Source organism: Gasterosteus aculeatus, chromosome 13, assembly GCF_964276395.1.
Source record: "Gasterosteus aculeatus chromosome 13, fGasAcu3.hap1.1, whole genome shotgun sequence".
NCBI classification, from domain to species: Eukaryota; Metazoa; Chordata; class Actinopteri; order Perciformes; family Gasterosteidae; genus Gasterosteus; species Gasterosteus aculeatus.
The window spans coordinates 8,298,518-8,324,320 of record NC_135701.1 but is presented as its reverse complement, the minus strand read 5'-3'; the positions used below and the strand labels follow the sequence as shown (position 1 = coordinate 8,324,320).

General features: G+C 43.7%; 2 protein-coding genes across 5 annotated transcripts in view; both read left to right on the top strand.

Annotated features, from left to right (window-relative positions):
* The window catches only part of grid2 (glutamate receptor, ionotropic, delta 2), a 329,591-nt gene extending 310,208 nt beyond the window's left edge, over positions 1–19,383 (top strand). The window contains exons 15-17 of one of the 4 annotated variants that reach the window (XR_013452082.1): positions 6,014–6,254; positions 13,459–14,700; positions 16,211–19,383. Coding sequence is in view for 2 of the 4 variants with exons in the window: in XM_040195422.2 (XP_040051356.1) it covers positions 6,014–6,254; positions 16,211–16,669 (700 nt within the window). In the remaining 2 variants the exon portion in view is untranslated. Of the gene's footprint in view, positions 1–6,013; positions 6,255–12,928; positions 13,022–13,458; positions 14,701–16,210 lie in introns of all 4 variants that reach the window. The other 3 variants (XR_005713926.2, XM_040195423.2, XM_040195422.2) reach the window with 3 other exon arrangements.
* A 3,247-nt stretch (positions 19,384–22,630) lies between these two features.
* On the top strand, positions 22,631–25,196 carry atoh1a (atonal bHLH transcription factor 1a). The gene is made up of 2 exons (XM_040195424.2): positions 22,631–23,204; positions 23,462–25,196. Exons 1-2 carry the CDS (start codon positions 22,928–22,930, stop codon positions 24,373–24,375), a joined length of 1,191 nt encoding a protein of 396 aa, XP_040051358.2. The 5' UTR covers positions 22,631–22,927; the 3' UTR covers positions 24,376–25,196.
* The last annotated feature ends 607 nt before the right edge of the window (positions 25,197–25,803 follow it).

The window sequence follows — 25,803 nt, the reverse complement described above, 5'->3', positions numbered from 1 at the left end:
CTCGCACATCTAACACACAACACTCTGCATTTTAACTGGCCACTGCCGCAGTAAAACCCTGCTACCAGAGCAGCATGGGCCTTAACCTGCATTTATAGGGGACTGCGTACAGATGGGCTTGGGAAATACTGCAGTATCAACACAATATATGAAGTTATAGTGCATTTAAAGAGGGCGATAAGTGCAATTTTTACTGCCCCATAGAAGAAAATAGCCGGTATATATCTAAAGGGGGTCAATAGCCAAGTTCATCGATACCAGTAAGTCATCGATCAGTTCGCCAGGTGCTGAGCTCACTTTGTAGCCTCTACGTTGGCCTCATCATCCATTTGAGTTAGACATGCTCTCCCCACAGCCCAGCAGTGGTGCGGCAACACTGTGAAATCTGAAAACAGTTCATTTCACCTCGGTAGGGGTGTCATTTATAACATTAGAGGATGCTCATTAAAATTTGCTGTGAAATGCAGATAAACTCCGTACAGTCCACTTTTTAGTTAATACACGACCCTCGTTTATCTTTTCCATAGAAGAATTTGCACGCAACATTATCGTATTACCTTAATATAACAATTTGTATTTTAAACACTATGACTTGGATGCCAGTGATATTTTTTTTAATCGCAAGTGTGATTTTATATTTATTTTTTTGCACCTCCTCACATCTTTGCACTCCAATGTCTGAGGAACCACTAAAACAGTTGCCCCTGACCAACACCTTTTGTTAAACTTTAGTTTAATTTTTAACCAAAATGTCCTTGTTTTAGTCCTGAACTCACACTGCTCTTACTAGACAACCACAATTGCATCCTTCTCTATAGGAGAGAATGAGACAGCAAATGGAAAAACATTTTTTGTTCATGTCCATGTCTTGGCTTTCCATTATATGAACTTAAATATGTGTCATCACTGGAAATGTGATACTCGGTGAGTCATTTTCTCTGTGTGTGATCTCAGTACCATTTACCATCATGTTTCGTCGCCTAAACAAATTTGCAGTAGTCTTTCACGTGTCCCTTTGTTTTGCGCTTTCTTCCTTTCTCCAAGTATTCTATACCTCGCTCCTTTATTCAAATCACTGTGGTGTCCTTTTTTTTCAGCTCGCGTCAACTCATAATGTGCGATCATCCCACCATCAAGGCTGCTGCTAAAGAGTTTCCATGGCAACATCTAGTCCGTGCAGCAACGGCCACTGCGGAGTGAGCAGGGAGGCAGAGACAGAGCGCACACATACAAACAAACGCACACAGACAGACACTGAGGCTTCGCAGCAGTCCCCCCCACACCCCCCTATTCCCCACGCAAGCAACCGTTGCTCATTTGCTTTAACAGCCAGTGGGAGTGTTAAAGTCATTATGGATCTCCCCAGTCAAAGTCAACGATCTTAAAGCAAGGTGATAACTCATTACAAACATGGTGTTAATGCACCTCACAGCACGCCAGCTGTTTCATAGACACCCTCAGTGACGCGGGAAGACGCACTCATGCATGTGTTGTAGCCATACATACATCGAAACAGAGTTCCAATAACACGGCCATTCCTGATGTGCATCCATACATACACATGCAGGACAGCTGTTAGCAACAAAAGAGCCTGTAAAAGCCAGATAGACGCACAGATTGCACTTCTGTAATTCCCACTTACCTATCAAACACAGCTTCAACACACAAGCATGCATGTAGCTGACTTTAAATCCTATTTACTGAGACTACGAGGCATTCAGTTAGATGTCAGATAAAGTTACACATTGCAACCCCTGTGTTTTAAAGTGCAGTACATGGCACTAATACATATAATGTACGTAGAGTTATAGTTTACATATATGGTGCTATTTTCAGTGATAGATGGATCTCTTGGCTGGTACCTCAGGTGTCTGACTGATGACCCCTTGATCAAAAAGTACCCAAGCGTTCGCTCCCTTGTCTCTATATTCTACAAATGTATTGAAAAACAACCCTTTGTGTATCTGTGCAAGCAAGAGAACACTGTCGTGAGGATTTGAATTACTCTGCAGATTTCCTCTTCTGTTGTTTATGACAAACTCCATCAAACTCTGTAGATTGTTCATGACGACATTGAGACAGTGGTGACCCACACTCACCCTCCGACGTACAAACACGCACACACACACTTTAATCAGCTACTCGCAGCTCTCCTTTAGTCAGTTTGTCATTGCTACAAACCAAATTGGCCTTTGGGGCTCGTCTCAGCTTGGATTGCTTGTGTATGCTTCATATTTCTATCTGTGTTGCTGTGTGTTTGCACATGCAGAAAAGGAGCTTTTCAGTAGGATTTGTTTCTTTTAGTGAGACAGCGACAGATCAATTAGAGAGGGAGGTGGCGTACTGCAGGAAACCTTTGACTTGACCCGTGTTTTTGTCAGGCAGCTCACAGTAGCCTTTCATCCTGCCTGTCAGCCACGGGACGGAGTCAAATGAAGACCAGTGGCAACCTCCTTTGTGTTTAAAATGATCGTCACCTTGCGGTTTTCCTTCTCAAGGGACCAAGTGATCGACAAATGCATTTAAGCATTAGATCTGCAATTACTCCGCAAGCGCATACTCCATATAAGCTACATGGTCTGGATTCTTGTCATATTCTTGTCATATTTAAAGGGCCCTGTAGTTTTTTTGTTTTTTTACCAAGTAAACATCTACATCCTCTTCACTTTCCTTTGCACCATCTGTCCAAACTCCGGCACCGTCTCATGATCGCAAAATGATGGCGCCAGGCATCACAGAATATCACCAAATGTCATTTGTATTCTACCATTGCAGACCTAAATCAGGCAGCTGAAGCAGAAAGAGATCATTTTAAGGTAAATGGGAATATTATTATTATGCTTCCATCTGTTCTTGTCGGTGCAAGAAGTCAGCGTTAGGGTTTAATCAGAGGGTCTATCAGGGAATCAGCTCATGCGTAACTGAAACAATCAATTAGGGCAGAATGACGGGATCAGCTCCACTTATAGCCATCAGGACACGACAGAGAGATTGACACGCAGAGTCAGTTAGGCTCCATAAACAGAGCAGAGAAGCACAAACTACAGCAAAGGCAGAGAGATGGAGAGCAACTTCCCTGTCTGCTAAGTATGTCTTTGCTTCTCTATATGTCTGCAAAACAAATGGGGGTTTGTTTGTTTTTTTCATGCTCTGAACCCGGTATATGGAACCGTAGCGTGTACAGACAGCAAGCTCATATTTTAAATGGCAGGGTGTTGGCTTGGCCGGTACCTCATAAGGTAGAGATCAAATGCACCATCTAAGGGTGTCTCCTCAGCAGGGACCCGGATTTTAATCTCATCCGCAAACCTTTCCATGTTGTCCCCTCTCTGGACCGTCCCTGTCTGTCTACAGCTGAAATAGAACAATTATATAACATGGTATTTATGATATATGATCTTTAGAGGATGATCCTATTCAGCAATTAAATGCAGGTAGAATTTGTTGCTATCACTGCTCGTAAAAGAATGATAATTACTGTTAAATGAAATACATTTTCTATTTGTTTGCCTCAAAGGTCAACAGTAAAACACATTTTTTAGAAATCTGACGCAAACTTTTTTTAATGTCTTATTATATTTGCAGTGCCCCTCAAAAACCTGTTGGACAAGACATTTGTGACAAGTAGGAACACGTGAGCAGAGATAAAAGACGGCAACTCCGAAGATAAAGCACGTCACTTTCGTTTGATAAAAATGAAAAGACATCAACTAAGACAGGACGTCTTTAGAAGTTGGCAAAATTCCAAGCAAGAAATGATGAAATAGTTTGACAAAACATTGTCAGGCTTTTTTGAAAGGTGGGACTGCTCTTATTCCCTCCCATTAGCCGCCGTGTAATCTGTCTGTCACAGTACGAGCGTGTTAGTGTTCGTCACGCTGTTTCTGTCAGAGTGGCAGATAAAAAGGTCAGTACTGTATGCAAGGCACAACACAGCTCTGGTACAACGGCTAGTTTTAACTTTCGCGAACATCATCAGCTGAGGACAATCTTGTACGAATGCTGTTGAAATTTAGATTAAACTCAGGTGCTGTTGAAAGAACTTAATGTTAACCGTTTTAACTTGCGTGTCAATATTGCACCCTGCATGCAACTACAGCCGTGTTTCCACTCACATATTTTTGATATGCGTTGATATGAAGTATAATTTCCATGCAGCTGCGATGTTAGTAAAAGTATTAAGTCCCTTGGCTTTTTCAGTTCACAACCGCTACTTCTTCTACTCTGTTTACTGGTGAGCTACAGCCAGGCCTAGTTTATACGGACAACTTCTGTCAAAACTACGCTGTACTAGAGTTTCATTGTTCCAAACGCGGCACTCCTCCTCAGCCATTCACTCACTCAAAGGGTGCGAGGCAGCGTCCTGCATTATACACTGCAATATTACAGTCCAAAAGTAACGCGTTGAAAGGAAAATAGTGACCACGGCTCTATTGAACAAGAACAGATGCTCTAATGATATGTGATTTCTACAGTTATTGCCTCTTCTACAAGCCAGTGGTGAGATAACCAGGGCGTAGCGCAAATATACAACTACTGCTGAACACTATTGCAAACCATTTTAATTTGATTTTCTTTCGAGTCAATGTTGTACATCATCTACACAAAGACTTTTCTAATCTCGGCACTAATCCAAGTTTATCCGAGCCAAACACTCCCACATCCGAGCCGGCAGTTTGTGGACATGATCTTGTGTTAGAATGACTGCCGGTAGAATTGCGGCAGAATAAGTACTTCTCGTCTCTTCTCTTCTCGTCTCCTTCTCTCCTTTTTTATTCTCCTCTCCTCCCTTTTAAATCTTTCACATCAAATGGCATTTTAACCATGTAGTTCCCCTGTCCCGACAGCTCAGTAGAGCCCAGGGAGCGATAAGAGAGTGTCCCTAAATGAGAGTGACGTTGTTGTGAAGCGACACGCTGAGCCTGTTTGGCTGATTTACATTGAAATGAGCCACCTCTTTATGGCTATTGTGGATGAAATTAATTATGTAAGCCGTCTGCAGGGCTCATTTGCATATCTTGATTGATTTCAGTCTATTCTGTGCATTCCGCATGAGCAAGATATTGATATGAGAGATGGGCCTGTCATTCACGTCTGTATGTTTTCTTTGAATTTGCAGGAGGGGTTTGTCCTGAGGAAGTTGTGCAGATAATTGCAAACATCTGTCTCTATGTACACATTTAAGTTTGCTTTGTCATGCAAGCAGTTGTGCACTTGACTTTGTTCATTTCTGCAGCAGCGTGGTGGCTTTGTCTTTCTATGAGGGATTATTTGCATCTGTTTGTTTTTTGTGTTAGCAGGTGAAGAATGTATTAGCGCACACACACACACACAAATTCCCACATTTCCTTTTTCCTCTTTGTCTCTCCCTTTCCCCATGGCTTCCCTCCTTCCATGCCAGATAGCTTGTTAAATATCCAGCTAACAGAGCTTCTATAAGCCTGTCTGTCTGTGTGTGTCTGCAGCTCTCCTCCAAACCAAAACGAACGACCCAGTTAAATAATAAACTGAAGGCTAACAGAGGGACCCCATCAACCCCCGAGCTGTATCCCCTCTGAAGCCATCAATCAGGCGACTAAAGCTAGGCCGCATAATGACATTGTGGCAGTGTACCCGCGCTGTGCTGCAAAACATATTAATGTTAGCCATAATGAGTTTGACAGCCCAATATGGTTGTCAGGGATCAGAGAGGATTTCCGCTTGCAAACACTGCCCTCCAAAGGAAGAGGGGCGCTATGGCAACTGCAGTAAAAGCTGCAGTGTGGTCTGGTTTTATGCAGTCGTGCAAATATTTGTCATTCTCTGTTGTTTGAAGCGAAGCTCAGACACCGTCCATTAACATAACCAATAGATAGGCCCACACTTGATTCATGCATCGACACATTCATCCATACACGCTGTAGCTTCAGTAAGTATCTAATAAAGGTTTGTAAACGTCAGTATGTGCACAGTGTGCTCTCGTACTGTGCACGCGTCTCTGCTGACGGGCCCGTTTCTCCTGGCTTGTCCCTAGAATCCTGGAGCTGCAGCAGAACGGTGACATGGACATCCTGAAACTCAAGTGGTGGCCCAAGGACAGCCCGTGCGACCTCTACAGCTCGCTGCAGACAAAGCAGCATGGCAACGCTCTGGACATCCATAGCTTCGCCGGCGTTTTCTGTGTGCTGGCAGCCGGCGTGGTGCTCTCCTGCCTCATTGCCATGGTGGAGAGCTGGTGGTCACGGAGGAAGGGATCCAGGGTCCCCTCCAAGGAGGTAGGGTGATGGATGGGTGACTGTGGGTACAGAGAGAAGTAGAGGGCATGTAGTATATCACAGCCAATTGTACAACAAGTAGATAAATAGGAAAACGGCACTCAGATAGAAAGAATAAGAGTCTACAGATGCCGGGTGTACAAATGAAGACTGGATGGATAATGGGTTAAATGATAGGTCTTACCAAGGTATAAAGTCTAGACTAGAAAATGTCATGCTAAATTGAAAAAAAAAGAGAAAGAAATCCATATTCTCAATCTGAATGCGAATGAGGTCTGCGGCTCACAGTGTCTGGAACCTCTGACAGGCCCCCATGTTCACAACTCCACTTCCCCTGAACTGAATTTGCACACAAGCAACAGCAGTAACGCTACGCTGAAAGCACAGGCTGGAGCTGTATTCATTGCTGGGATTTTGCACATTCCATCAAAAAGAAGCCCGGAGGTGCAGCATTTGATCTCCACTGAGTTAACTAGCATTGATCTTTTGCGTAGTCTTGTACATATAAATCCCTGCCTATGTGGAAAGGGAAGTAAAGGTCAAACAAGGCTAGAATGAGTTCAGAAGCTTTAGGAACATTGTTTTAATTTTCCCTTCTCACCCACAATCACAGTCTTAATAGACAGCAGCTCGCATCCTGCATCCTGTCCGGTTATTTTATCTTTATTGTTTGCTGGATTAATTTGTACCATTAAAATCATCAAAATGATTAGCAAAAGGGACATTATCTGCCAAGAGCTAATCTCATTTTCAGTACTTCTAAAGAGAGTTGATTTTTCACCCACCTCTCAGCCTCATTAGTCGATGTAAGTACATACTAATCCCAATTTAGATATCTAACTTAAACCATGATGCAATATTAAATGGCCTGTGTGACATATCCGAGACACACATAATCGCATTAAACCCCAATACTTACGACTGACTGCAGGACCGTGTTTACAATGCAACCACAAAATCCCTATTTCTCTCAGTCGTTACACCTGGATAGTGCGCGGTCACATTCCAGATCATATAGATTGGAACTGCTAAGTATTTACTCCATTGGTGCGATAATGTGTTCAGCATTGTGCTACTCTCCCACCTCTTTTTTAATGTTGCATTAATGCTATTTTGATAGCGTTGATTAAATAAAAATGAGGCACAGGTTAATCAAACATTATTTTTCTGAAAAGTTAATGTTTTGGAGAAACAATGAATAAAAGAAACAGTGGCTAAAAGTTGCATATGCTGTAAAAACCGCCCGAGGGCCTGTTTGAGTGCTGCAGAGTGAGAAACACTGACTCACAGTATTGGACATAGAAGTTTATGTCAACGTTTTTTCTGAGAAACTCCACCTTGCGAATTAGCAGCAGCGCCCTGTGAAATTTCCAGTCAGTGGATCACCTCAGCAGGGACATCATTTGATGCAATCAAAGGGACCGTGGCAACATTCTGGCAGAAACCCTGCAGTCTTGTTGTCATTTAGTAGCTTTGTTTGCTCCGCCGTAGACGAGACAGGCAACACACTCAAAGAAAAACACAAATGACTGTTTGTTGAGTTAAGGCGAGTTTCACCAGGTAGTTCAGTGTGCCATTTTTCGTGACCTCTTTATTGCAGCAACTGTTTTATCCCAAAGGGACTTTTCAAGAATTTGTGTCAGCTTTCATGTGAACGTTGAACGTCAGACCCACATTGTCACCTCTCATGCCCACTGCTTTGTTTACCAAAACCCAGAAGGGGAAACAGTCCAGCGAAATAACTTGCAGTAAAGTGAAGCAAATTTGATATGCAAAACACGAAGAACGGTTATAAATGTAATTATGAAGTAATATTTTCACTTTAGGTCTCGTTAATTGTTTGTGTGTCGGTCACACATTAGACTGCGGCATGAAGCAGTAGATATTAGTTTTGGCGGGAAATGTTTTTGCTATCAGGTAAATGACTTCAGCCATAAACAATTGCCTTTCCCTCATCTGAGGAATTTAATAAAAGCAGGTTAAAGTTAACTTGTTGATAACGATTTAAGAGAATTAATGTAGAACTGTTCTCTCACCTATGATTCAACTTCCAGTCCTTTAAACCATTTAACGTCAATATGAAGGCGGGTTGATATTAGAAGGTATAACTATTGTTGCCTGGTTACCAAAATGGGCACGATGGTTTAAGTGAACATTTCTGTTTGATTCTGACTACCAGAAACCAGTTAGAGAAGCCTGGCTTATCTCTGTAATCTGTGGTGTCAGGCTGATTTAAAGTTCCAGCAAGAATAAATGAGAAAAGTTGACAAAATATGCTAATAAAAAATTGTGGCACTACCCAGGATGACTTTGTGTCAGATCAGGTTACTTTTCATGATAAAAGGCCAATAACACCATTCATCTGGAAAGTAATTTAAAAGGAAATTTTAATAACGAAATTCCATTTAGCAGCTGTCCCAAATAATCAAAGGAACAGCTGTTGGTCAAACATTGGCAAATTGTCACTCATTATTTCATCACTGCGGTTTCTGGCTTTTGGACAGGATCTGTGCCGCTCGTAAGACGTCATGAATTCGACTTGGCGGTGACCACCTTTGACGTGAAAGACACGAAATAAAACTTCAGACTAATTTAAATATGGGGGAGTTGTTGCTGTCAAGTAGGTGGTTTGTGACTTGACTGCAGCTGTGATCACTGCAGTGTGCACCAGCTTGTTTGAGAAACCCATCGCTCTGCTTTGCTTACCGCAAACCCCCTGCAATGGCCCCCAAATGATCAACAGTTCACGTGATCAAATGAAGCTAAAACTTGCACGTGGTGTGAGAGGATTCGTACAATTCTATGAATGCAAAGGATGGAGCCATAAAGCTGCAGGCCAAGTCCTCCCATCTCAGTCAATTTGCTGTGTTCATGTTCCCCATGCATATGGCATGATGCACCACTAAAGTGGCAATAAACTGCAGTGATAATCGAGCAGGGAGCTCAACAGCAGGTCGACTGCCGTTCAATCTGCTTAAACTCAATCTAGTGTATTTCTATTGCTGTCATCATTTATTTCTCTACCATCTAATTGCTTCGGGTTTCAGGTTTTGCAATTCTATGTTGCGACATTGGCAACCAGCTGACTACCAATATCCTTTTGTTTTGTACCCGGCAGCAATATTTTTTCCGTTGGCACGCACGCACACACTCACACCAACAGATACAGCGACAGATGTGCCACGTCTTCCCTTTACTTCCAGCCCCCTGCTCAGCTACAAGCTATAATCTGTCGTGTAGTCCTGTCCGCCAAACCAGCAGCCTCAAACACATCAAACTGCTGGACAGGCAAAAGGTCACGTCGAGCACACCGTGTGCTTGAGCTGCAACACACAGAAACACATTCGCCCCCCTGCCGTCTTCATTAGCCACTAAGAGCAGCCATTGGAATCAGCCCCTGACTGAGCGCAGGAGTTTAGGAGCAGCAGTGAATGCGAGGGACAGCAGGGATTTAACTGGCGATAGTTTTTAATTCCCTTTGTAGTTGTTGTGGATTTGCATATGAAAGCATCATCCAGTAACCGTGTAAATCCCTGTAGTAGTTGTTGTTATTACTGTTCTTATTAATGCCCAGGTCACATACAGCGGATAAGGTGAGCTGTATGTGCATTATAATGCAATTAGTGTTACTATTAGTAGTATACTGCCAAATTAAACAGCAATAAAGTATATACAGTAGTGTATATAGATTTGAAGCTTTTTTGTCCTTGGGGCGGGGAGTAAGATCTGATTTGTGTGTAAATCAAAACATCTGGATTACAGATGGAAAAAGCCATATAACAACCAATGTAAGATAAAGTAATAGTAATCATTAGAATAGCCTCTTTGTGCTGCCATGGTGAAAATGAAGGCGGCTCGGTCAGCCATGATTGTTTTTGATAGTTGACCTTTGACATTTATCCAAAGCAATGACCTATTGATTGCCTTTGGTTTGGCTCAAGGTTTAGCTCTGAGTAACCACTGAACCTCAAGGGTCAGTGTGCTTCAAACAAAGCTTGAGTGGGTTCTTCAAACAAAAGTCTGATGATCTGCACCCATTTCTTTGCGATTGCCGATCCCATTGCGTTGCATTGGGATCGGCATTGTTTTGTTGATTTGATTTGCATTGATTTGATGCATTGCATTGCACCAAACTCGGCTAAAAAGTTCTACAAATTAGTTTTGTTTCAAGCATCCCTCGGCCTTAAGAATGACAAAATGTCTGCGAAGGCAACTGCACTTTCAAATACAACACAAAACAGTCATCCGAGTTTTCGTTTCGCTGAAATATTATTTTGCATTTCTTTCTAAATTGATCCTGTCGTAACATGTATAAAAACTGTGGGAATACCGTACTCAGATCTGAAATCACCATCTGTGCAGAATGTTTCCAAATGGGCAACCAGCTGAAAAGAGAGTTGCTGAGAACAGAAGAAGAGAAAGTCAAGCTGTGACCACTGCAGCATGTCCTGACTCAGTGGAGGAAGGAAGACACATTTAAGTCAACTTCAAAGCAGCTAATTAGATAAGTTGCACATGTTGCGTTATATATCGACGGGGGGAAACTCCCCTGCTTGCAATTTGGCCTCAGTCATGGCCAGTGGAGTAAGTCTTGTGTGTTTAATGTCATCCAAGCTCCTAAAGTTAAATTATTAATAAAGTGAAGCAAACCGTAAAGCTTGTAATTAACTTCATTAGACGCCTGACTCTCTGTCAGTTCAAATCAGGAACTCTGTCTTGCTGTCACAGCAAATGCTATCACCACTTGAGACCATCACACAGCCAACGGCCCGCAGCCCCCCGCCGCATTTCTGTGAGCTTCAAATAAAATTGGAAAGCCTGGTGACCCAGTCTTTATGCGCAGAAAACTTGGCTTAGTAAAAATACACTGGCACTGGGGGTATGAATTTGGAGTGCAGACTTGGCATGAGCAGTCTGCTTGCAATGACCCACCCTAAAGCAGTTTGTTAAACCAGTTCCATTCTCTCTCTTGTGGTCAGCTCTGGCGCGAGGTCAAACGCAAACAGGGTCGCACACACTGCGTTGCTGGAATTGGCTAGCTGGCTCGTTGGAGTGCTTATATACAGATTGAAATGTCGTGGTGCTGAAATAAATGGAGTGCTTTGATGAAAAATCCAAGTGGGTAAAAAAGAAAGAGGTTCTGTCTTGTCGGACCGATCGGACCGCCATCAGTGTGAACACCGTTTTGCAGGGACCTTTGCACGCTGCCCCCGTCCGCACCACAAAACACGCTTTACTGTGTCAAAAAGGCATATGACCGGCTTACCTTTTAGACAATTAGAGCTGGTATCAACCACATCGCACCTTTCCATGCATGCACACGAGTCATCATTGCCTAACGTTTAGCTCAACCTCTTCCATCTTGTCTTACCATTAAGCATGATATACAGTTTGCTTTTTCCATGCTTCATAAGGTGGTTTTCAGCTCATGTTCTCAGTGACACAGACTTCACTTCAGATGTATGCAGTTCCCTTACAATCCGTGAAAGCCGGCACAAATCCTGACTATAGGTTCATCCGTCAGATTGTACGGCCAAAAACAGCATCCGACCTGCCACTCACAAGCTCACATGCTTCCTGCATACATGGAAACCCACAATCCACGGTTCAAAGTGTTTGTGTCTCTGTGTTTCTTTTGCATACTAAAACACACCTAATGCCACACTGCACATGTGTGTACCTGGCTTTATTGCCGTTGTGCTGTGGTAGCTGCATTTGACTACTGTATGTCTATGTCAGTGATTGTCTTTGTGCTAAGTGTTTGTGGAACGGCTGACATTATTAGATCACTATTATCTATGATCCTGCTTCTCACTGTAAACAGTTTGCTTGTGAGTTTTTTACCATGTTTATTCACTCACAAACGTAAAAAACGCTCATCTCCACAGAGATGGCTAAGGTCTTTCACCAAAGGTGGGTCATAGTTTAGCTCATTTGACAAACATATGCACAGGAACTGTCTACGGGATCACTGCTAATTTGTGGCGCCCACAAGGTTATTATATCTCAGCATGCATTATTCCCAAGATTTCGGAAATGGATAATCCTCCGCAGTATGGCTACTCTTTTAAAACATCTGAACTCATTTAGGGTGGGTACCTGGGTGGGTGACATCTGGGCATGCTTGTAATTAAAGTGCTGTATATGGACAAATGGATCGAGGTGCTCTCAACACCGCTCCCGTCTTGATCCTATCAACAAACTATTTCCAGATGAGTGTCTGTCAACCATTTCATTTATAAATCGGCGACTGTATTGCTTTAACCTTTTTGGCTGATATATAAATATATATATATGTTCTGCGAGAGGTCTGTATGAAAGAGTTCTGTCATTGGAAAACTACATCCCCTAAAGGTTAAAACTGAAGGTAATTATAATGTTGCATTTTGACAAGAATAGAAAAAAATGTTTATTGTCAGAACTCTTCCATAATGGTGACATCTGTGGTTTTGATACTGTCTGATGTTTCATATAATCCATGTAGATTTAGCATGAGAAGAGCGGGCACTGCCATGTGTATCACCCTCTTTGGTACACCTAAAACAGTTGACCTCTTCCCCTGGAAGTGTGTGGTTTTGATGGAAATTGCCAGCCTACTCGTTCTAACTCTACGAAATGATCTTTGTCACTGTGACTCAAAGCTCTCATGTTTCCTTTTTGTTTTGTTTTCGTAGATAAGTACTTTGTGTTGAGGGCTGTAGCAGGCGAGGGGGAAAGAGGGAGAGAGAGACAATACAAAATGCCATTTAAACATCTCCCCTTTCCAGGTATATAACGACTGTTTGAATGTCTCTCTGAGGACATGAACACAGAACGACCTGCTTAACTGTGTGTGCTGACTGACTGTCGTGTCTTTCTTCTCGCTCACCCCCCCACCCGTCTGTCCCTCCAATTGACTTCTCACTCTCTCTCTCTCTCTCTCTCTCCCACCTTATGATCCTTCCATCTGCCTGATCTTGTCTTTGGCTCATCCCCTCTCTGTCTCTGCCCGTCTGCCGATGGTCTGCCTGTGTGTCTATTTGGCTTCTTTTTTTAAAAATATCTGCTTCTTTTGATCTTCCCACTCGATTTGCATGCACTCGCACACCAAAACATTGCAACGAATTACTCCGCATCCCTTTCCCATCACCTTGTCTCTCCTCCCGCCTTCTGGCTCTCTCTCGCACACACACACACACGCATGCATGTCATACGGTCACACCAGACGCAGGCAGACGGCCCATCTGCCAGGCAAGCTGCTGATCCTTGCCCTCACAACCCCAACGAGCACCCACTTGCCCTGGGCGGTCAGACCCAGAACCAGAACCCCAACACCGCCAACACCACCGCCCCCACCTCGACCCATTACCAGCCCCCGGCATGCTGCGACATCCCCTGTGCCCTGATTGTGCAGCACTCCTACGAACCCACCAACCCCTCCAAGCACCCTCCAAAAATGAGAATGACCACCTTCACCACCTCACCTCCCACCCCAAGGTTATACATACAATAGAAGATGTAGATAATAATATGTTGGGTAGTAAAGACAGATGCTGTTAGAAATGTGACGATAGATGAATGGTATTTTGCTAAGAGGGATGATGGACATCAAGGAGCAGGGTTCAAACGGTGGTCTTCACAGTATAACAATGCTTTCTGCTCGATGCAAATCTACCTCTTTGCAAAACGTTGTTGATATACCTGGCATGTTGCCAGTTGATCACATGTGCAATGATGCCTTCCTGCCGTTAGAGGGCGATGTCTCTCTATCTAGAAGCAAATAGAGCAGCATCTTCCTCCAGGCGTTAAAGTTACTAAAGTTATGTTCTGTGTATATGCAAGGAAAGGCCTTCAATTAAGTCTTAAAAAAAAGTTTTTTTTACAAAACCTCTTAATACAAAATAGAGCCAAATATATATTTTGCTGTGTGAACTTGGCTTTGAGGTTTAAAAACAGGCCTTTGCATTACACTGTAAACTACAGATTTATATTTAAATACATCTCAGACATTAATGTCTGAAATTAATGGGTGATTCCATGTTGACTATTCTGTAATATTACAGTGAGCGTAGCGGGAAAAACCTTCCTCCACTGTAACAAAAGTGCAAACAGGTCCTACGACCTTTCTACTCTTCCTCCACTCGGCCCCTTTTCGATCACTCCTCGTAGATCCCCATCGGTGTCTCCTCGCTGACAGCAGACCGGCCATTTGCGATTCACTCTTCTCTTTCACTTCCCTTCATCTCTTTGGGACCAACTTTAACCGTCGGACATCCCCTCCCTCCAACGCTCAGTGTGTGTATGATGGAGTCACGACAAGCACTAGCGCCCCCCACCTCCCGTCCTCTCCTCCCTCCCACTGTACCTTCTTTAGATGGAAACCGTGGGGCACCACTGCAGGTCCCCCTCTGTCCATGAACTACACACAGTAGGTCCAGAGCCCCCTCCAGATCCAAAGGACACTCAGGTAACTCTGTCTTTACCCGCAGTGATGTGATTCCTCTCCTCACACCCTGTTTGAATTTTCCCAAACAGCGATTCCGTGAAGTGTGAGAGGAGACACCTCAAACGATACCCCCCCCCCCTCTCCCCCACTGCCTACCTCTGAGAACCTCACCCTCCATAAAGACCAGGACAGCACATTGCCACACGTGCTCGGACAATGTGAACGTTTTATTCGTTTTGGAAACTCTCTCCCGCACCTAACAACCTTTCAGCTAAGCCTTTCTCCTCTCTGTGTCCGCACTTCATTCATTGCTCCCTCACACCACTGTCCCCGTCCAGTAAAAGCATGACACACATCTCACTGAGTGTTGTCATCTTTAAAATGTATAAGACTGTGTAAGTTACTTAAAGGTGATTATAGTGATTATAAGTTTCATTTAACATACGCTTATAAGTTATAAGAGATAACGTTTGTTCTTTGTCCTAAGATTAATTACAATTTAACTGTTTAAGATTGTTTAATTGAAGTTAATCTACATCTTTTTATGCCGTTGATTAAGAAGCCATATTCGTTGCCAATAAAAGAAAAAAACATTCACTTGAAAATGAGATGTCAGTCTCAATGTGAATTCTTTGGCATCATGGCCAGAATGCCATGGTGACAAAAAGCAGGACAAATATCGCTGAGCATTTGAACAGCGTCCAATTGAAGTTGTATTTGCAGTGTAATATTACAATGAGGACATTAGACCAAGCCCTCTGGATTCTCGGAGCACAACATATGTTGACGTTGGGATTTTCTGTGTGTATTCCAGATTATTTGCCCCAAAGTCCTTGTAGAAGTGTATGCACTGTATGTTTCTCTCGTTTGATTTCCTGACCACAGCTCAGAGTGTGCTTCTCTTCCCTCCATCCCCCCCCTCTTCTCCTTTTGCTCTCCACGCTTCCTGTCACATCCATGTTTACCTGTGACCACCAAACTGGTTTTCATTACATTTACGTTGTCTCCCTCCTTCGCTATTGCAATTCCCTCAACTTAACCTCATTTTTGATTGTGCCAAAACGTTTCTTTGGCCACATGCATGCCAACTCGCCATCATCATTTTATCCTGCTCTTATCCTGCTTTCACTTGTATTAACCATTTATCCTGAATGGATGGATGGATGACATCCCTTTTGCTGATGATGATTGAAAAAAAAATACACCTCATACTGGCCTATTTGAAAAAAAAAAACCTCTCTGAATGTTCTCTGTTCGGTTTCCTTCGCTGTTCTCTTCATTTCCTTACTCCTCTTTTCGCTCCTAATTCTTTACTTTCTCTCCTTTTCTTCCTTTATCTTCCCTCTCATCCTCTCCTTCTTACCTTCCCCATTTCCCATTTCCTTCCTTTTCAACATCTTCTCTCCAACAAAATAATCTTTCCAAATGGCCTCCCTCACGTTGAACCCTCTTCCCTTCTACCATTTCCCGTCACTGCTTCCTCCTCTCCGTTTTTCTTCAATGCCCCCCCCCCAACCTCTCCCACCTGCAGGACGATAAGGAGATCGACCTGGAACACCTACACCGCCGGGTTAACAGCCTGTGCACCGATGATGAAAGCCCCCACAAGCAGTTCTCCACCTCTTCCGTCGATTTAACGCCCCTCGACATGGACGCGCTGCCTGCCGCGCGCCAAGCACTCGAGCAGATCAGCGACTTCCGCAACACCCACATAACCACCACCACCTTCATCCCCGAGCAGATCCAGACCCTCAGCCGCAGCCTGTCGGCCAAAGCCGCTGCTGGCTTCTCCGCTGGTTTCGGTAGCGGCGGCGGGGGCGTCCTGCAGGACCACCGGACTGGCGGGGTGGGCCCTTTCAGGCAGAGGGCCCCCAACGGTGGCTTCTTTCGCAGCCCCATTAAAACAATGTCCTCCATCCCCTACCAGCCCACAGGTCCAGGACCCAACTTTGGATATGGCAATGATCCAGACAGGGGCACTTCTATATGAGGAGCTGCTTAGGAGACGAGTGGTTCAGGAGGAAGAGGAGAAGGAGCCGAAGGAGGCATGGTGGTTAGGGTTGGTCTAAGGGTTGGTAAAACAAATACATTATGGCTAAGCTAGAGGTCAGAGGATAGAAATGTGTACATAGGAATGTTTGTGTTTTCAGTTTCTGCTCGGGTGTTTCCAGGGGTGTCCGTTTCGTTTGTAGAGAAGACGAGGGAGGTGGAGTTCTATGGGGGCCGTTGCTTGTCTTTGTGAAACCCGTGCTGGTAAGGTGCAAAAGGGGAAGAGTTGGTTTGAATCTTTGCTTCATTGTTGTTGTTCTTGTGATTGTTTTGGCGATTATTTTAGGGGGAAATGTGTGAAAGGGGATCGGTTTTTTTGGTTTCTTTATTGCTTCTGTTTTGTGATGTGAGGACCGCCTCATGTGACGGAGATCTGCTGAAATTACCTGACTATTATTATCTCAGCCCCACCTCGGAGGGTTTAATTTATGCTGGTCCGACCACAGGAAATGCATCTATAGTGGTGTAAGCTCCTGGTCACCCATTGGTGGGTGACTGGTTGTGTCGTTAGCTATTAAACAACTCCAAGGGGCTCATGCTAAGCAATTACTGAATTGTTTTTCTTTTTTACCAAGCCGTATATAGCAGTAGTTTTGTCCATAGCCCTGAGAATACTTAGTTTTGAAAAGGCCCACATCTCAGTAGACAATCCACTTCTCCACTCCTACTCTGCCTTTTCGCTCTGCAGGAGTCCATCTGGTGTGGTTTCACCAGTACCCGGGGATCTAAATGTGTTACGGGGTCCACGCAGTTGCCTGACTTGACCTAAGACTGGACACACGCCGACCCCATCACGGTGCATCGGTCTGTAAACTGAGGACTAAATCAACAGCTGAAACGCAAGGACAGTGCAACAGTATGACACTGAAACGCCGGTGTGGTGCGTCGATCTTAAACAATTTCTGCCATTGTGGTGCATCTCCTTGAAACGGTTTTCGCCACTTTGATGCACATTTAGGACCCTTCGTCAACCCCACTGCACTGTACCAGTGCCCACAGACCTGTAAGTGATTGTATGTAGATCTGACCTTGTCTTTTCTCACCTGTACTGTGCTATCAGCTTTTCAAGTCAAGGTGAGATCCTCTAGTCAGACTCTCAGAAGGATAGTAAAAGGGATGACACAAAAAAGAAATCAACTTAATGGAAGGAAAAAAAACATAAGACATGCCAAAAGACTTCAAAGGCTTATGCCTAGTATATGTCTTTTATTAAATTTTGTTTTTGAAAAAAAAAAAAAGATTTTATTGCGTGGAATGTGTTTTTGTCAGGAAGTACAAAAAAAATAACATTGTTCTGAGCTGTCAACTTGTTTCTTACTCTCAGCCAACTTAGAAAAACTGCTAAATGAGTGCTGTAGTATCTGGTTTTGCATTATTAAGTCATTCAAACCTTCACTTTGGTATTTTTTTCTTTTGTTTTGCTTCATTAAAGCGCTGCCATAGCTCGAGTGCTTAGAACATATCGCTCATTCTGGTGGCCATGTCATGTTCGACTTCATTACTCACTTCTTATCAGGTTCAAGTGGTGAAATGGTTGATTTTGTGTTGAGGAGAAGCCATTGCAACAGCATCTTCGGTACAGGCCTTATATCTCAACTGGCTAGCTGCACCCTTCCAGCTTCCAGTCAAACCCAAAACATCACCGCACACTGGAAACAGTTTAGAGGAGTGAATCAGTTTTGCTTCTTGGGGTCACTGGAATGTCACGAAGAGTCAACGGCCATTGGAACCCGATGGCTGCCTTTTATCGAGACAAGTCCGGTACATAATTCTATTTCATATCTGTAATGTTAAGGGTACTGTTTATATAACTTTTTGTTTTTGTTTTTTAAGTGCCAATTATTCAAAGAAGACCATTGTGGTGCATTTTGGGGCCGGGGGATGAGAACGATGCATTAAGAGCATTAAAGGAATACTTCATGGATTAGGAGCCGGGGTGGTAAAATGGAACCAAATCTTTTTCACTAACACTGTATTAATAATTGATAATGTTAGTTGTTTAGAACAAGTTTTCAGTTTGTTATCTTTAAGAACTAAAACCGCAAAATGTTGTGCGTAGAGAACTCCGTCAAGCCACAGTGTTTTGAAGCAAGCATTCTTAGGCATTATTTTCTTATATTAGGCTACAGTATGGCTATTGAATGACATTTAGGACACAGACATTTAAAAGGATTTATTTAGTATAAATGAAAGAGACATTATAAAAATGTATATTTTACATGTTGATGCTATTTTTGTTTAACAAAAAGAAGAGTATATCATAATGAGCTTTAGCGTTGAGTTTATAAGTCACATGGATGCGTTTGGGTTTTCTTTGTTTGCCCATGTTCAACATCAACACAAATTATTTTATTTTCTCATGTCATCCTGAATTCCTTTTGTATTATTTGCTGGCTAAATAACAAAAAGTAGCAAGTTGATTAAAAAGAAAGCATGCACAAACTTGCTCTTGCTGTTAACATTTTTTATTTTATTCATAGAACTACAGGATTTACTTGATAATTTTCAAAACTTTATGATGTACAGTATTTAATATAGGCCTATTTTGTTGTATGTGTTGCATATTATTCAAAAACTGAACAAACTGGGGCCTCTGTTACAAGTGGCAAAGCTTTCTGTGTATAATTTGTCTAATAAACAGGTTTTCTACAGTGGGATTGTATTTGTTGTTTTTGGTGATCTATAGGCCATTGAAGTGATGACTTTCAGAAAAACACCCCTCCCCTCACTGTGCTGTTTTCTCTCATGCTAAAAGTGTGTTCTTTCGCTCCAAATGTCTGGAAACTCCATTCTAAAGATAGAGGCTCCTCACTTTTTCATAACTGCACTATTTGATACATAACTGTCAGTTTATTCATTTTGGTCAACACATCTGCCTTTTTTTTTAAATGTCAGTGTCTTTCCACCTATCTGGCACCTCTGATTGATTGCTTTATGTCTGAGAAGAATTCATTTAAAGGAGCCTAATCTGAAATTGAGTGCATTTTCATTACCTCTCAGCAGCTCTTCACATGAGTCAACAGCTCACAGTTAATAGGTTGCACAGTACAGCAAACGTGCTGACGGAGCTCGCAGAGTCTCGATCAGAAGGGTGGACGCACGCTCCCATGATGTCGCTGTGAGTTTGGATCGTAACCTCCATGTGAGGTTAGTGCTGATCGGCGACCTTGAACCAATGGGGCACGCTCGCATGCAGGAGCATGCATGAGGCAGAGGTGAAGTAGAAAGTCGCTTCATTCTCTTCTCAGGTAAACTTTACTCTGCTTTATTTTTTGTTCTTTGATACTACGTTAATTCTCTGACTGTCGTAGATGCTCCTTTATGTTCTGAACCTGTACTACTCACTAACCAACCGTGTTCTTTGTTTGGGGGGGTTGAGGGGGATTGTGCAGGTTTGTTTCTTTGCTTGATTGTTAAGAACCAATTGATTCGATCCCTTGTAGCTTCAAATTATCAAATACAGTTAAGGTGGAAAAAATGTTGTGGGAGGGATAGGAAAAATATGAATGAAAATATTTTTAAAAGGGTTTGGTGATCTGAGATAATTTAATGTGTGGAAAGAATTTTGAATAGGAGCTAAGCTTTTGTGCCTTTCACTTCAAATAGGGCTTCACTTCAAAGGACCGTGCACTGCTGTTAACAGCTGGATAGACACTCTGCTGAGGACAACTGCTGTCAAGTTCAATGAAGCACTACATTGTAGTTCTCCACGAGGGAAAGCAGTATTTAGCCCTCAGAGCTTACTGACCCAATACTTAAAGTACTTAAAGACATGATGATGATGATAATCATCGTATTTCCTCCCTATGTTGAGTAAACATACAAAGTTCTTATGCTCTCTGTTTTGTCAGTGCATATTAAATAATACGGACAATCTGTATTCTTTAATGTTATTCATTTAATTTTAGTTGCGTTCCTATTTTATTACTGCTTTTGGATCTTGCTTGTCTCTGTGCACTTTACCTCCTTTGCTGTAATCCTGTTTCAGGAGACCAGCAAAACTTAATTATAAGTGTTATAATTATATATCATGCTTTGTGTTTTTTTTAACACCTGCAGCATGGTTGCAGGTGATTAGGATAATGGTATGTTCTATATAGACTGTAATACTTTTTAAAATGTATTAAATATTTGATGTATATATTTTGTCTATATCGTGACATAGTAGTAAAAATTGTAAATATTGTTTATTTATAGTTTTGCAGGTGTTGTCAAACTAAAGATGACCACAGATTTTCCTTGGCGTGGCTCATTGTACTCCTTAAAAATACTGTTATATTTCAGCACCTCGTAAAAAACCTCACCGCGTATTTTGGAGGGAGCTTTTTAGCAAAGGCCACAATAAAGTGGATAAATCCCTGCGCGGCTCCCCTCACTCCGGGCTCGTGCCCGGCGCGCCCCCGTCTCCCAGGAGACGGGAATGAGAAGCGGCAGCACGCAGACTCCTCTCACGCACTGGAATGGGAGCCTCCCTCCACTGCCCCCCACCCCCACCAAAGGAGCCCCCCAGGCGTGACCAATGGAACATAGAGTCTCCATTGTGGCCGTGACACTTTAATAATCGCAAACTACAATATCCAACCTGTCGGTAGCTTCAGGAGCCCGGCCCGGCGCGTTGGATGGGGGGCTTGTAGGTGGGAAGAGGGGGCGAACGCTCGGCGCCAGACCTCTAACCCGCGAGCCGTCCCCGAGATGAATACATGAATAAAACATAGAAAAGATTGATGTTGGGTTATCTCTTAAAATCATGAGATTTTTTTTGTTCACAAAAACGGTGTTTTCTCTCACCATCTCCGGCAAGTTTCCTCGTTTTAGAACAAAAAACATTATTTCAAACGATTCTTTACAAAAAAAAAAGATGTACCAAAGTTGTGAATATTAACTACAATAATATACGGACCTGCGGCTTGGTGTCATTTTCGTTTGGAATGGTTTGATACGGTCGTGAAAAGTTGTGCTGTGGGCTAACAGGCCATTATGCGTCAAACATCGGCAGTTTATGGTGGTTTATGTTCATTTTCCAGATTATTCTCAGTTTGTATCTCAGTAAGCAAGGTGTGATCAGTAGACTGCAGGTGGATAAAACACAAAATAAACGTTGCACCAATGGAAGATATTTAAATAGCTAATAATTTGTCTGAACCACTTGACAATGTCAACGTTACTTTTTACACTTTGCTTTTTGTAAATCGCAGATTGATATTAGAAATAAATAATGTATTGAATGTACAGCACGTCGTGCTTTGAGTTCATTTGCGTCTTTCTCTCTTTCCCTCCTGTGTGCGCGTGTGTGCGTGCGTGCCCACGCGCGCGCGCTTCTTCCAGTTTCACTCGTGCGCACTGCTCGTGTCAGTGCGGAAACAGTGTGCAGCGCCGGACCCCTGCTCATGTTTCCGATCCCTGTGAAGCCCTTTTTACGGAAAGGGCGTTCCTAGAGCTGGATCAAAAGCTTTTGGACTCGCTACAAAAGAAAAATGGAAACTGGAGATGATCTTAGCATGAATGAATTGACAATGAGCTCGCGAGCCCCAGGAGCCGCAACTCTTTTTTTTGGTTGACTTTTGGTGACGCGTTACTGATGCAAAAGGCCCACGCGTCTTCTGTATTGCATTGCCCGTTACGCTCCCGTCACCCGGCTCTTTTCGTCCCCTGCATTTTGTGTCACCGCAGTTGTGTTGTGCATTCTAAAAAGAACCATGTGAGAAAAGTGTGACAAAGTTATGTGCTGCACCTTAGTCCCTCTGTCAAATCAAACGCTGCATGTGACATTCTGTCATATAAGAGTCCCGTCCCAGCAGCGGACGTCTCCCCAGTGTGCACGCGCACCCACGAGCAACAGCTCGTCCTGTGGGAGGTTCCCCTTACCTCCCTTTGCGTTCAACACTGCTTAAGTTGTTACGTTATCATAAACAGTCTGGCTTCGGGGGGCCGTAATCACCTCTCTCGGGCCTTCGCCGAGGCTTCTCATTGGACGCCAACACGCGACCGGCGCGAGGAGGGGGGCTGCCAGGCGCGTGCCGCTTTTTAAACCGACGCAGCGCCTTGAGACACGCCAGAGAAGGAGTCATATTCACACAGCGCGACATCCCCGCGGTGCGTGCGTCCGAGGAGAAAAAAAACAACCCAAATCCCACATTGTAAAGTCGGTTCAACTTTGCCCATCTTTTGGGGTTGTTGTTTTGTTTTTAAATTTGGAAACATGGATGTCCGAAGTGTGGGAGACTGGAGCAGAAGCGAGGTGGCGGACCTCAACTCGCGGCTGCAGAGCCCCGGGTCGGTGGAGAGGGGGGGGCAGCAGCACCTGCAGCAGCACCTCGCGGAGTCCCGCTACGAGCCCGCGCTGACGCTCGTGGACAGCGGCAGCGACCCACGCGCCTGGCTGGCTCCGGCGCAGCCTTCTGGCACCTGCGCGCCACACGCCCGCTCACCCGACCGCCTGCGGCACTCGCCCTGCCCGAGCACCGGCTCCTTCCAAGGTGAGAAAAGCCGCGTGCCACTGTCATTGTGAACAACGTCTCAAAGCGACAGGTTTACAGGTGCGTCCTTGTCCTGTGGTTTGCACCTGAAGGTCTCACGTAGGTAGGAGGAGCTCAGGTGCAACCTTGGTTTTGTAATACACACACTGCTAGGCGTTTGATAAAAACAAAAACATACAGAGTGTTTACTATATATTTATTATATATGTGTGGTCCAACCAGACCGGCTCATCACACGCGTGCTTTCCTTTCCGCAGAGAGCGGTTCCCCGGAGTCCTCGGGCCACCCCAGCCCTCTCAGCTACAGAATAACTGCCAAGAGCCCCTCCTCCTCTTCTTCTTCCTCTTCTTCGCTCAAAGTCAGGGACTTGTGCCGTCTTCAAGGCACGGCCAGCTGTTCCGACGAGGAGACATCCACGAGACAGAGAGCCCAGTCCAGCAGACCGGTCCACGTAGTCCACAAGCAGAGGCGCGTAGCCGCCAACGCGCGCGAAAGGAGGCGGATGCACGGGCTCAACTACGCGTTCGACGAGTTGCGCAGCGTCATCCCGGCGCTGGACAACGACAAGAAGCTCTCCAAATATGAAACTTTGCAGATGGCGCAGATTTACATCAATGCCCTGGCTGATCTGCTCCAAGCTCCGTCCCCAACCTCCACCTCCACCAGCGCCACCAGCAGCACCAGCAGCAGCGGCGGCAGCAGCAGCAGCGGCGGCAGCAGCAGCAGTACCGACGTCTCAAACAATAAAAACAACTCGCCAAAGTGTGACATTACGCTTCCATCCGCCGTTGGTTTTGACGGGGCGAAGAACAGGGCTCCCCCGTCTCCGGGCACCTGTAGGACCGCGGCTGCTGGGCCGGTCTCGGGTGGGGGGCTACCTGTTCACATCAGCGGGATGCCCTTCCACCCCTCCTTCGACGACGGGTCCTTTTCCGCCATGGTCGAAGAAGCAATGCGGTCGGCCTCGCCTCCTCCTTCCGCTCGGGGAAGCAACTCGCTCGCACCGGTCGGGGGCGGCGGGAAGGAGTCTCCCCGGAGCGACGGGGAGTTTTCCCCGCACTCCCACTTCAGTGACTCGGATGAAATGGCGATGGAGCTCCACTCGAGTGAAGAGGATGACTTCTCGGAGCTCAAGCTGCGCAGCCGCCATCACCACACGGTTGCTTTCTGAATGATGATTCAAAAATAAAATAAAAAATAAAAAACGACTTTGTTGAAAGTTCAAGGATGATAAAGTAATGGCCGATAACCGTGTCAACATGCCGTTAAGATGGTGCAAATGTCATTTTAACAATACGTTTATTTTAATGACTTGTTACATAGTATAACAGCTATTTTTCGTGTGAGATAGACCTAATTCGGTTCTGCCAATAGATGTATTAGCCTATAATTCCCAGTTTCCATGGAGACGCGGCTGGAAGACCCCTCTGCCATGTCGCGTGCAGCACTGCCATGGGTATTCCCCGCGTCACTCCGACCAAAAGAGCTGTCTTACACTAAATAGTACCTTTTTGGGACCATTGCTTGTATTTGATGATGTAAAAAAAAAGTTTTTTAGCTATAATATGATTTTAGATGTGATGAATGTTTTTATTTGTTCATTTGTTTGTATAATGTAACTTCAAAAGTTCATGTGCACTTTAAAAATACACGAGCCAGAGGCTTGAGAAATACGACATTTTTTTTCAAACCATAAACCATATTTTGTTGCTTTGTTTGCTAGTGTAGTCCTGCCAATTCCAAACAAATAGCCTATTTAATGTAGCCATCAATGCAGCCTTCTTTTGTATTTTCTTTCGTATCTTCAGATGAACTTGTGTGTCTTTTGCTTTCACTGGATGAGATGAATTGACATAGGCCTATTTATTGCAGATATGTTTCATTTGGTTTTCGTTTTATAACTCCATAAATACATTTCCTGAATAATAAAAAAAACTATAATTTTGCAATTCATTGTTATGTTAATTTGATTTTGGGGAATAAAAAGAAAAACGAAAATGTAATGTTTCTTGGTCTCTGTTGTTTCTACGCACCTTTTTTTCACTGAAATGCAGTTTTTTTTAAAACCGTGAACCACAAACCTAAACGCGTTTGCTCCCACTTGTTTTTCCAGTATTAAATTAATTATTATGATAATAGTAATGGTAATGGTAATAACAAGTTGTCGTTGATACAAATCTAGTTTTTTAAAGACTTTTAGAGCGTGTTAAGAAATGAGCAGGCTGATGGCTTATAATAGCAACCAATAACGCAAGCATGATGTAATTATAATAAACCACTAATACAAGAAAGATAACACAAATTATAATTGACACAATCATAACAATAATGTAAGTTTAATAAATTGATGAATACGGAATCTTCTAATTGTATAAATTGCATCTATTGAACATAACGAATCCTGCTGTAACCTTCGTGAATGTTGTTTAAAGACGCAGCTTTAGTCCAGGACATAATGAACACGAATAATAAGGTTGCGGATTAAACGACCAACGCTAATGTAATATATCATTTTAAACCACACAAATGAGCCATTCTACCTAATTAAAGGAAACTTCAACACCTGATCTCTTCTTCTGTAATTCACGGTAACAGCGAC